Source organism: Scyliorhinus canicula, chromosome 26, assembly GCF_902713615.1.
Source record: "Scyliorhinus canicula chromosome 26, sScyCan1.1, whole genome shotgun sequence".
NCBI lineage: Eukaryota > Metazoa > Chordata > Chondrichthyes > Carcharhiniformes > Scyliorhinidae > Scyliorhinus > Scyliorhinus canicula.
The window spans coordinates 20,424,112-20,435,737 of NC_052171.1; the positions used below are offsets into that span (position 1 = coordinate 20,424,112).

Here is an 11,626-nt window from a genome sequence, read left to right on the forward strand (position 1 = left end):
TTTGTCAAGATGCCCCTTAAATGTCACTATTGTCCCTGCTTCCACCACCTCCTCCGGCAGCGAGTTCCAGGCACCCATTACCCTCTGTGTAAAAAACATGCCTCGTTCATCTCCTCTAAACCTTGCCCCTCGCACCTCAAATCTATACCCCTAGTAATTCACCCCTCTGCCTTGGGAAAAAGCCTCTGACTATCCACTCTATCTCTGCCCCTCATAAATTTATAGACCTCTATCGGGTCGCCCCTCAACCCCCGGCGTTCCATTGAGAACAAGCCGAGTTTATTCAACCGCTCCTCATAGTCAATAGCCCTCCATTTGATTAGCCATTTCTTTGACCCCAGTTATAAATTTCTGTTTCTGATATTTGTTTTCACCAATCTTTTTCACTTCAGACACTTTTGGAAACATTTGAGTCAGTTTTGATGTTCCTCGCCAGCTTACTCTCATACCCTATTTTGCCTTTCCCCTTTATCCTCCTTTGCTGAATTCTAAACTGCTCCCAATCCTCAGGGCTGCTGTTTTCTCCTGGCCAATTTGTATGCCTCCTCCTGGATCTAATACTATCTCGAATTTCCCTCATGGCTCCCTTAGGAGTCATGGTTTGGCCAGCTCTCCTGTTTTATTTTGGGGTGAGACAGGAATGAACAATTGTTGCCATTTCCCCCATGCGCTCTTTGAATGTTTACTATTGACTCTTCACCACCATCCCTTCAAATAACGTTTCCCATTCTGTCATAGCCAACTCATGGCTCATATCATCCTGGTCTCCTCTATTTATATTCAGGACACTAGTCTCAGAATCAACCACATCACTCTCCATCTTGATGAAGAATTCTATCATATTATGGTCTCATATTATGGCCGTTCATCCCCTTTCCCATTGCACAATACCCGGTCTACGATGGCCTGCTTTCTTCTTTTTTAAAAAAAATTTGGAGCAGCCAATTATTTTTCTTTTCCAATTAAGGGGCAATTTAGTGTGGCCAATCCACCGGACCTGCACATCTTTAGATTCACCCACACAGACAGGGGGAGAATGTGCAAACTCCACATGGACAGTGACCCGGGGCCGGGATCGAACCTGGGGCCGGGATCGAACCTGGGACCTCGACGCAGTGCTAACCACTGCGCCACATGCCGTCGAGATGGCCTGTTTTCTAGTAGGTTCCTCAACATATTGGTCCAGAAAACCATTTGGATGGTCAACAGGATTGAGATTACCACTCTCATTAGCCCATTAATACTGAAGCCAAGAGTGATCTTCCCATGTGTAAAGCAGTTTTCGTCCCCATCCTCCTTGTGATGCAGTGAGACATGGACTGTTTTCTCAATTCCCCAATGGCCAACGTTTAAGGGGAGGATAAAAAGAGCACCTGCAGGCTCTGCTTGACGTACAACTGCATTGGCATCAATGACTGGGAGGAAGCTCTTACCAATTGTTCAAAATGTGCACAACACAAAGCCTGAAGGAGGAGGCAGAACGACAGCAGAGAATGAAAGAAAAGGGAGCAACTGCTGCATTCCGGATCCCACTATCCCACAGGGCATCCCACCCCATATAGCCAAAGATCCCTGGGTCGCGAATCGGCCAGTTCAGTCACATGAAAACCCATGGCAGAAGTCAAAAACCCATGATAGAACCCCGAGTCAGCATCTTTCTTGGAAGGTGACAGAGGCGCAGATCAAAGTGGAGACTCTGGTTCGGCCAAACTACCTCCACGATGGCAGTTGGAGTGTTAATTGGACAACACAAACTAACGCCCTTATCCTACCCAATGTGCCCTGCGCTCCAATCGCACCGACACTCTGGCTCCGTGACTTACCGCCAGCTGCCTTCCCCTCGTGGCTGTTGATGTGATTTGTCGCTGGCTTCACCTTCTCTGCTGGATTCGGGCTTGTGACACCCGGAATGTTTGGAAGGTCACGCGGAGGAGTCCGAGCAACAGTGGAATTGCGGCAATCCATGAGGAATTTGCGGTCATAAATAATCCGGGTGCCTGCAACATAAAAGCAATGCAGTGATGAGGAGAAGGGAAGGGAGTAAACGCTGTTTACTAAAGTGGCGAGGGTTTTACAGACTTGGATCATGTTTAGTCAGCTTGTGCTGCCATGATAGGAGGTTGTTTCACACACACACACACACACACACACACACACACACACACACACACGGTGTCACGGGATACTATGACACAGTAAAGCGTTTGATAAGGTTCCCCACGGTCGGCTATTGCAGAAAATACGGAGGCTGGGGATTGAGGGTGATTTAGAGATGTGGATCAGAAATTGGCTAGTTGAAAGAAGACAGAGAGTGGTAGTTGATGGGAAATGTTCAGAACGGAGTTCAGTTACGAGTGGCGTACCACAAGGATCTGTTCTGGGGCCGTTGCTGTTTGTCATTTTATAAATGACCTAGAGGAGGGCGCAGAAGGATGGGTGAGTAAATTTGCAGACGACACTAAAGTCGGTGGAGTTGTAGACAGTGCGGAAGGATGTTGCAGGTTACAGAGGGACATAGATAAGCTGCAGAGCTGGGCTGAGAGGTGGCAAATGGAGTTTAATGTGGAGAAGTGTGAGGTGATTCACTTTGGAAAGAATAACAGGAATGCGGAATATTTGGCTAATGGTAAAATTCTTGGTAGTGTGGATGAGCAGAGGGATCTCGGTGTCCATGTACATAGATCCCTGAAAGTTGCCACCCAGGTTGATAGGGTTGTGAAGAAGGCCTATGGTGTGTTGGCCTTTATTGGTAGAGGGATTGAGTTCCGGAGCCATGAGGTCATGTTGCAGTTGTACAAAACTCTAGTACGGCCGCATTTGGAGTATTGCGTACAGTTCTGGTCGCCTCATTATAGGAAGCTTTGGAACGGGTGCAGAGGAGATTTACCAGGATGTTGCCTGGTATGGAGGAAAAATCTTATGAGGAAAGACTGATGGACTTGAGGTTGTTTTCGTTAGAGAAGAAGAAGGTTAAGAGGTGACTTAGAACATAGAACATAGAACAGTACAGCACAGAACAGGCCCTTCAGCCCTCAATGTTGTGTCGAGCCATGATCACCCTACTCAAACCCACAAATCCACATAATATCCGTAACCCAACAACGCCCCCTTATCCTTACTTTTATTAGGACACTACGGGCAATTTAGCATGGCCAATCCACCTAACCCGCACATCTTTGGACTGTGGGAGGAAACCGGAGCAAACCCACGCACACAGGGGGAGGACGTGCAGACTCCACACAGAGTGACCCAGCCGGGAATCGAACCTGGGACCCTGGAGCTGTGAAGCATTTATGCTAACCACCATGCTACCCTGCTGCCCCTTAATAGAGGCATACAAAATGATCAGAGGGTTAGATAGGGTGGACAGCGAGAGCCTTCTCCCGCGGATGGAGGTGGCTAGCACGAGGGGACATAGCCTTAAATTGAGGGGTAATAGATATAGGACAGAGGTCAGAGGTGGGTTTTTTACGCAAAGAGTGGTGAGGCCGTGGAATGCCCTACCTGCAACAGTAGTGAACTCGCCAACATTGAGGGCATTTAAAAGTTTATTGGATAAGCATATGGATGATAAGGGCATAGTGTAGGTTAGATGGCCTTTAGTTTTTTTCCATGTCGGTGCAACATCGAGGGCCGAAGGGCCTGTACTGCGCTGTATCGTTCTATGTTCTATTGATGAACAGAGAGTCAGATATCTGAAAGGCAAGGCTGGTTAATACTGCCCCTCAAACACAAATCAAGCACCCTGTTTCCAACGATGAGGCAGGGGAAGTTTTCTTTTGAGGTTCCTCACCAGGCCGGGCATGCATTCTCTCACAGGCAACCGCTTCCTTTCCCAGCCTTCGCCAGTGTTATCAGCTGAGGATACAAAGCGTTTTTAAAAGATTCATGGGAAGCAAACGTCGCTGGCTCAGCGAGCCCATCTCTAACGACCCTGGTGGGCTGCTTTTGCGAATGGCTGCAGTCTGTGTGGTATACAGCGCTATCTGCGAGAGATTTTGACGCAGCAACGATGAAGGAACAGGGATGGAGGGCAGGGTCTTCTGCTCCAATTAGAACATAGAACATAGAACAGTACAGCACAGAACAGGCCCTTCGGCCCTCAATGTTGTGCCGAGCCATGATCACCCTACTCAAACCCACGTATCCACCCTATACCCGTAACCCAACAACCCCCCACTTAACCTTACATTTATTAGGACACTACGGGCAATTTAGCATGGCCAATCCACCTAACCCGCACATCTTTGGACTGTGGGAGGAAACCGGAGCACCCGGAGGAAACCCACGCACATAGGGGGAAGGACGTGCAGACTCCACACATACAGTGACCCAGCCGGGAATCGAACCTGGGACCCTGGAGCTGTGAAGCATTTATGCTAACCACCATGCTACCCTGCTGCCCCTGTTGCGGACAAGTTTGGAGGTAAGAACAGCATGTAATTAGGTTGAATAGTTCCAGACCCCCCCACCCCAGGTGAGGCCCTTAAGCGCCCGATGACCACTTATGGGCCTCATTGTGCCATCACTGCTATTAAACCAGGAAGCCCACTTGTCACCTCCAGTAGTGATGGTGGGGGTCACACTAACCCCTGCCCTTGCTGCCCCTACACCGCTCTCCCAGAGACACCCCAGCCTCCCCTGCACTGTGGCCAGAGTGGCCGGCCTCTGGTTAGCTGACAGCTCTGGGTAGGGAGGACGCCTGTCCCTGGGGTTCTTGACTCCGGGGGAAGGCCCATTGGTAGCCACACCCCCGGGCTGAGTGACCAACATGCCTTCCTGAAATGAGGCAGCACTGGTCTCTCCAGTCCAGTGGGTAAGACATCCAATGGGGCTCTGCCCTTCGTTCCAAGGCAGGATGGTGTGGGGCTCGGGAGGAATACTTACAGGTGGTGACGATCACACATCCCAGCTGGGCCTTGTGCTTCTCGGTAACGAGTCTGGAAGGTAAAAGAACTTCAGTGGGTTGCTGCAGTGTGCCTTGTGTACTGGGCACACTGCTACCACTGTGCACTGCTGGTGGAGCGAGTGCATGTTTAAGGTGGTGAACGGGGTGCCAATCAAGTGGGGCTGCTTTGTCCTGGATGGTGTCGAGCTTCTGGAGTGTTGTTGGAGCTGCACTCATCCAGGCAAGTGGAGAGTATTCCATCACACTCCTGACTTGTGCCTTCCAGGTGATGGACAGGCTTCAGTGGAGTCAGGAGCTCAGTTACTTCCCACAGAATGACAGGCCTCTGAATTGCTCTGGTAGCCACAGAATGAACGTTGTTGATCCATTTGACTGCCTGGTCAGTAGTGGCCCCAGGATGGTGGGGGATTTGAACAGAGTGAAGCAGGTGGTTAAGACTCTCTCTTGTTGGGAGATGGTCAATGTCTGGATACCCTCGTCACTTCACAATCCAAGCCGAAATGTTGTCCAGGTCTTGAAGCCACACAGACAAAATAGTTTCGAAGTTTTCCACAAATAGGAACGTGATTCCTCTTTCTCACGGAACCCATCTGCTTTCAGATCCTCAATCAGCTGCAGCCATACAGCACAATCTGTTTCTCGCTATATTCTCAGTAAAATGTAGAAAGTAACATTCTGCCGAATGCAATGCTGCATATGATCAAGGCTTTTTGCAGCATAACAATTTCCGTTCTGGAGCCCACTGATGGATCTTTGGTATGACACAGCAATATTTTAGGCTGGAGGTGGAAGATAAATGTGACGCAAAGTGTGCATGGAGGTGCTTGCTCACGCCAGGCATTTTCCTCCGTTCAGGAATGTGGAAAATGAATGCCTGTGCAACACATTACTTTCCCCGAGGTCGTGTATGTTCCATTTTGCCCATCTCCTGAGGTTCAGCTCTGCTGGTCCATTAGGTGGGTGCGAGAGGTAAACTGCGTGTAGAGTGGCAGGTGGAGTGCTTGGCTGGGAAGGGGGCAGTGGGAGGGAGGACCTTACGACCACTCCCGTACCGTTCCCATACCAGCCTCCCCGGACAGGCGCCGGAATGTGGCGACTAGGGGCTTTTCACAGTAACTTCATTGAAGCCTACTCGTGACAATAAGCAATTTTCATTTCATTTTATCTGTATGGATGACTGCATGCAACGCACCCAATCCCTTCTCATTCTGTCCTCAGGATTTCGGAATATAGGACAGAGAGCGGTTCACACGAGCCAGGAAAGGGGCTGAATTCGGATCTAAAAAGCCACTTGCAGCACATGTGTCCACTCAGCCAGTGATGAGGTCTGTTCCATAATGCTCATTAACATTTGGTGTCCGGGATCAAAGAGCGATTTGAAAACTGGGCACCCGTTCAAACTAATGTTGAACCAACAAACTCAAGGTTACCAGAAACATTATCCACTGGAAGGTAATATTCATCACTTAACCTCCTATGGAAAAGGAGGAATATTTCTCTGAACGCGTTAATCATCCCAAGATCACTGCAAATTGAGCAGACAGTCTCCCATCGTAGTGATGTCGATGCTGTGAAGTTGCAGATCCTGGACTCATTCATTCTCCACCTGGAGGAAGCCCATTTAAACCTGCTCAGTCTGTGCCAATACTTGGCCAGAACACACGGAGGTCACAAAGGCAATGTTTATTGTGGGACTGTCAGCACCTGGAGGAGACTGACCTTGAATGGTCACGTCTGACAAGAAAAGGGGCACACACGTGGGTGAAGAACGTCCTGGAGGAATCACAGGCCAACTGGTGATTAAGCTTCCACACAGGTGGTGAAATTCCCCGGCTTTAATGTTTTGTTTGCGGCTAACGTGTGCGCTGTCCGGGAGTACACTAGCTGAAACAGTACAAATAAAGCTGCTGCTTTTAATTGGTGTGAAACTCAACAAACCACACCCAATCGGATGGACAGAAGGAGGGGTGATTTAGCTCCATATAATCCGAGTGTGCGCGTGTCACTGGGGTGTGATATTATTGCTCCATTAAGGGGTTCCTTTGGAAAAGAAAACTCTGTGGAAGCTGCTGAAATCAAGACATTAGACGGGAAATTCCTCAGGTCAGTCAGCCATCCACGCAGAGACAAACTGATGGAATGATTTGTCAGCATCTTTGAGCTGGCGTCTCCACCCAGGATAATACTGTATCTCGAAGCTGCCCAGGATGCGTGGCCGTGGCTGATTAAGAATTAGGTAACAGCCATAGAATCCCTACGGTGCAGAAGGAGGCCATTCAGCCCATCAAGTCTGCCACCGCCCCCTTCGAGAGAGCACCTTACCTCGGCCCAATACCCGACTCGATTCCTGCAAGCGCCCCCCCCCCACAAAAAGGGGCAATTTAGCACAACCAATCCACCTAACCTGCGTATCTTTGGACACGCAGACATGGGGAGAATGTGCAGACTCCGCACAGTGTCCCGGCGCTGTGAGGCAGCAGTGCTAACCACTGTGTCACCCCAATAACCGGTACGGTCCAAATGGCAATAAGATGGGAGGCTGATCGAGACAACGGCCAAACTAATGACCACTCAGACCCGAGGAAGGATGCGAAGTCCATGTGAATTGTCATCGAACAACATTCGTCAGGGGTGATGTGAAACTTGATATTCAAGTGTGCTCTTGAGCACTTTGACCTGTGTTCTTGTTGAAATGCTCAGGGTGTGCCTTTTCTGAATTAACTCCAAACGCTAAGAGTCATACAGTGGTTCACAGGACTCGATGTACCTGTTTAACCAGATGCCTGAAATCTGTGACTTCCCATTGGCGACACTTACGCCAAGAGCGACAGTTCCCCCCTCTCGACTCTGTCCAGACTCTGAGTGAATTTGAATGCTTTTCTGAAATCTCCCCTCAACGCTCTCTGCCCTGAGAACAGCCCCATTGTCTCCAACACTGAAGACCCTCATTCCTGAACTGGACACAAACCTCCAGCTCAGCCATCTCTCCAGACTTTGCCACATTGAAGGCCATCGCCATGGGTCCACCTGTTCCACTTAGCTGTGTCCCCTCAAATCTTTATCCTCCTCACAGTTCCTTCATCCTCGTTCCAAGCTGTGTCTCATCTCCAAATTCTGAAATTGTGCCCCACACACACGCACCCAAGTCCAGGTTATTCACAGAGTGATGAAGAAAAGCGGTGGTTCCCCAGGGCAGCACGGTGGCACAGTGGTTTAGCGCTGCTGCCTAACGCGCTGAGGGCCCGGGTTCGATCCCAGGCCCCGGTCACTGTCTGCATGAAGAGTTTTGTCGTAGTCAGCTCACAAGCTGCTGCATTTATTGATTTCAATGTCACACTTTGCCATGGTGGGATTCACCCCGTGTTCATCCAGTGTCACAACTACGGGAAGGAGGAGGACTACTGTACTGCGTTTCACCATGGGAACTGCACATTGTTCCAGCTTGGTGACACCAACAAGCTTCTCCAAAAACACATGGAGCATCCCGTGGGCCACCAGCGGCAGGAAGGTCACCTGGAGACCCGCTGTATTCTCAGCTCCACTGGTAGAGCCGCCCTCAGCTGGCAAATCAGACAATAGCCTTGCACGGTGTTTGCAAATATCAGCCAGAGAAAAATAAGCGGATGTTCCGAAGGACCCTTGGCACAGGATGCCATCTCCGGCTCTTTCCAAGTGACAGATCGTGTCACAGTACATTTCACCGTGGTACTCTGAGCGTCCTGTGAAATAGAGCAGAGGGAGGGCTGCACTTCTCCCCGTGTTAGGAGCTGCCTCGTCACAAACACAGGCTTGCAACACACTTTGCCAAACTCCCTTCGAAGTCTCACAATCTTATCACAAACATACCAAGAACAGGCGAAGCTGAGAGGAGCAAGAGCAGAAAAAGGGGAATTCATCAGGAGCAATGTACCTTTCAACCTCAAATATGTACCTGATCTTATTCAACATTCCAGAGATAATAAACCCAGCTTTTAACATTACTGTGCTTACACATATCTGACTGCAACATTGACCCACACCTCGGTCCACCTGTGAGAGGTATGCAGGCAAGTTACCAGACTTCAAAATGTTTGGACCTCTGCAGTTATACGTCACGGCGCGATGGCACAGCGGTTAGCACGGTTGTCTCGCAGAGCCAGGGACCTGGGTTCGATTCCGGCCTCGGGTGACTGTCTGTATGGAGTTGCACTTTATTCCCGTGTGGGTTTCTTCCGGGTGCTCCGGTTTCCTCCCACAAGTCCCAAAAGACGTGCTGTTAGGAGAATTGGACATTCTGAATTCTCCCTCGGTGTACCCGAACAGGGGCTGGAATGTGGCGATGAGGGGCTTCTCACAGGAACTTCATTGCAGTGTTAATGTAAGCCTGCTTGTGGCACTAATAAAGATTACTGTTATGATGATGGCCTGCCATGAATTAGTGGAATAACTCGTCTCTGAGTCAGAAGGTTGTGAGCTGACATTCTCGTGCCAGGATGTGAGGGAGTGCTTCACTCTCAGTGGTGGTGTCCTCTGGGACAGGGCATGAAACCTGCCTGCCATTCAGATCGGAGTAGAAGACCCCATGGCAACTGTGACCTGATCAATATCCCTCAATCAACATCACGAGGGTAGGCTCTCCATACCGCTGTCGATGGAAACTCGCAGTGCGCTGTTTTTCTGAAGTTGCAACAGGAAGCTCACTTCAAGAAGCAGAGGAACTGCAATGAAGCAACACCAAGTTCTCATCTGCCTGACGGGTACAACATCACCTTGCCCAGCAGGGAGAGAGAAAGCGCTCATTTCAAATTGCCTGCTCCCCAATAGATCCAGAGCATCACTTCCACCCGAAATGTTTTTGGTTTACCCTTACAAGGAGTCCAGAGAGAGAGAGAGAGAGAGAGAGAAGCGAGGCAGAGTAGCAAGCATTTACAAAATGTCAGGGAATGGGCAAGGTGGACAGGGTTCAGTTGCGAATCAGCCAGCAAACACAACACACCAGAGGCACAAACCCAGTGAAGTTGTGCCTCACAGGAACAAAGCCTGTTCTGGCAGCAGCTGTGAAAGCACTGTGGTGAAAATGACAGCGTCCACCACAGCTGCCTCGGGTCGGGTCAGCTTTCAGCACTGGACCCAGTGGCTACCCCTCCCCTCCGCCAGATCCCACCCCGAACCATCACACCACAACGGGGGGCGATAAATAATTCAACTCCACACCCAACACAAACAAACCGACGGGCGACCGGGGGGGGGAAATCTCAAACCACATTCAAATTCTGCATTTGTTATTTGAAATGCCAAAACAGCTCGGATCAAACTGATAAAATAACACAAGAGCGAAAGAGCGACAACTGATTTGAGCATTAAAACTTCCTGTGATTCAACCTCGTTGATGCTGCACAGACCTGCGGATGTTGGAACTGGTCATCACACCTGGTATCAACGGGACAGAGAGATCGCAGAAAACCTGGTACAATGCTACCCTCTGTGAGAGAACATAGGAACTGGGAGCAGGAGTAGGCCATTCAATGAGATCATGGCTGATCCTTCGTGGACTCAGCTCCACTTTCCAGCCTGAACACCATAACTCTTAATCCCGTTATTCTTCAAAAAAACATCTTTATTCTTCACCCTTTGGGTGAAGAAGTTCCTCCTAAACTCAGTCCTAAATCTACTTCCCCTTATTTTGAGGTATGCCCCTTAGTTCTGCTTTCAGGAACGGGACATGAAAATCTTTCTGCAAGCGTGCAGGAAACTAGTTAATTCTGGGTGACAACCTACGGTAGCATGGTGGTTAGCATAAATGCTTCACAGCTCCAGGGTCCCAGGTTCGGTTCCCGGCTGGGTCACTGTCTGTGCGGAGTTTGCACGTCCTCCCCGTGTGTGCGTGGGTTTCCTCCGGGTGCTCCGGTTTCCTCCCACAGTCCAAAAGATGTGCGGGTTAGGTGGATTGGCCATGCTAAATTGCCCTTAGTGTCCTAAAAAAAGTAAGGTTAAGGGGGGGTTGTTGGGGGTATAGGGTGGATACGTGGGTTTGAGTAGGGTGATCATGGCTCGGCACAACATCGAGGGCTGAAGGGCCTGTTCTGTGCTGTACTGTTCTATGTTCTATAACCTATTCTCAGATTGTGAGCAGTTAGGAGGTGGTTCTTGTGGTTCCACGTAACCCCTCACAGTTGTTGCTCTGCCTCGTGATCAATTTTCCCAGCTGTCGGGTTGTATGTTTGAATCCAGCCACCAAAGTGACCACCTAATATGATTTTTTGCACGGTTTAAAAATTGGCACATTCTGTTTGGAAAAGCTCGCTGGTCTGTTGAAATTTCACCCCAACACCCAGGCAGAGCAGCTTTACTTCTGGGACCCTGCATCCTGACACCACTCACATTGACACCAATACTATTACTGATTGCATCATGTTTCCGGCAAACAGCCAGTCCCGAAACTGCCACCAACACGGGGGGAAAGGAGGGCGATCCGGGGGGGGGGGGGGGGGGGGGGGGGGCAAGGGGGGGGAGGGGCAATGGGGGGAACCCCCCCCCCCCAGGGGGAATCAGTGGGGGGATGGGGATCGGTTGGGGGAGAGAAGGATCACTTGAGGGGTTGGGGTGGAGGGGGAACAGGGGGGGTCAGCGAGAGGGGGGGGGGTCAGCGAGAGGGGGGTCAGTGAGGGTCGGGGTCAGCGAGAGGGGGGGGTCAGCGAGAGGGGGGGGGTCAGCGAGAGGGGGGGGTCAGCGAGAGGG

At 50.3% G+C, this 11,626-nt stretch overlaps 1 protein-coding gene across 1 annotated transcript in view; it reads right to left on the reverse strand.

Annotated features, from left to right (window-relative positions):
• Positions 1-300: 300 nt before the first annotated feature.
• rhobtb2a (Rho related BTB domain containing 2a) overlaps positions 301-11,626 on the reverse strand; it is a 58,046-nt gene continuing 46,720 nt past the window's right edge. Inside the window, exons 8-11 of the mRNA XM_038785126.1 lie at positions 8,820-8,938; positions 4,888-4,940; positions 1,824-1,997; positions 301-395 (exon numbers count right to left, since the gene is read on the reverse strand). Coding sequence (XP_038641054.1) covers positions 301-395; positions 1,824-1,997; positions 4,888-4,940; positions 8,820-8,938 — 441 coding nt within the window. The remainder of the gene's footprint in view (positions 396-1,823; positions 1,998-4,887; positions 4,941-8,819; positions 8,939-11,626) is intronic.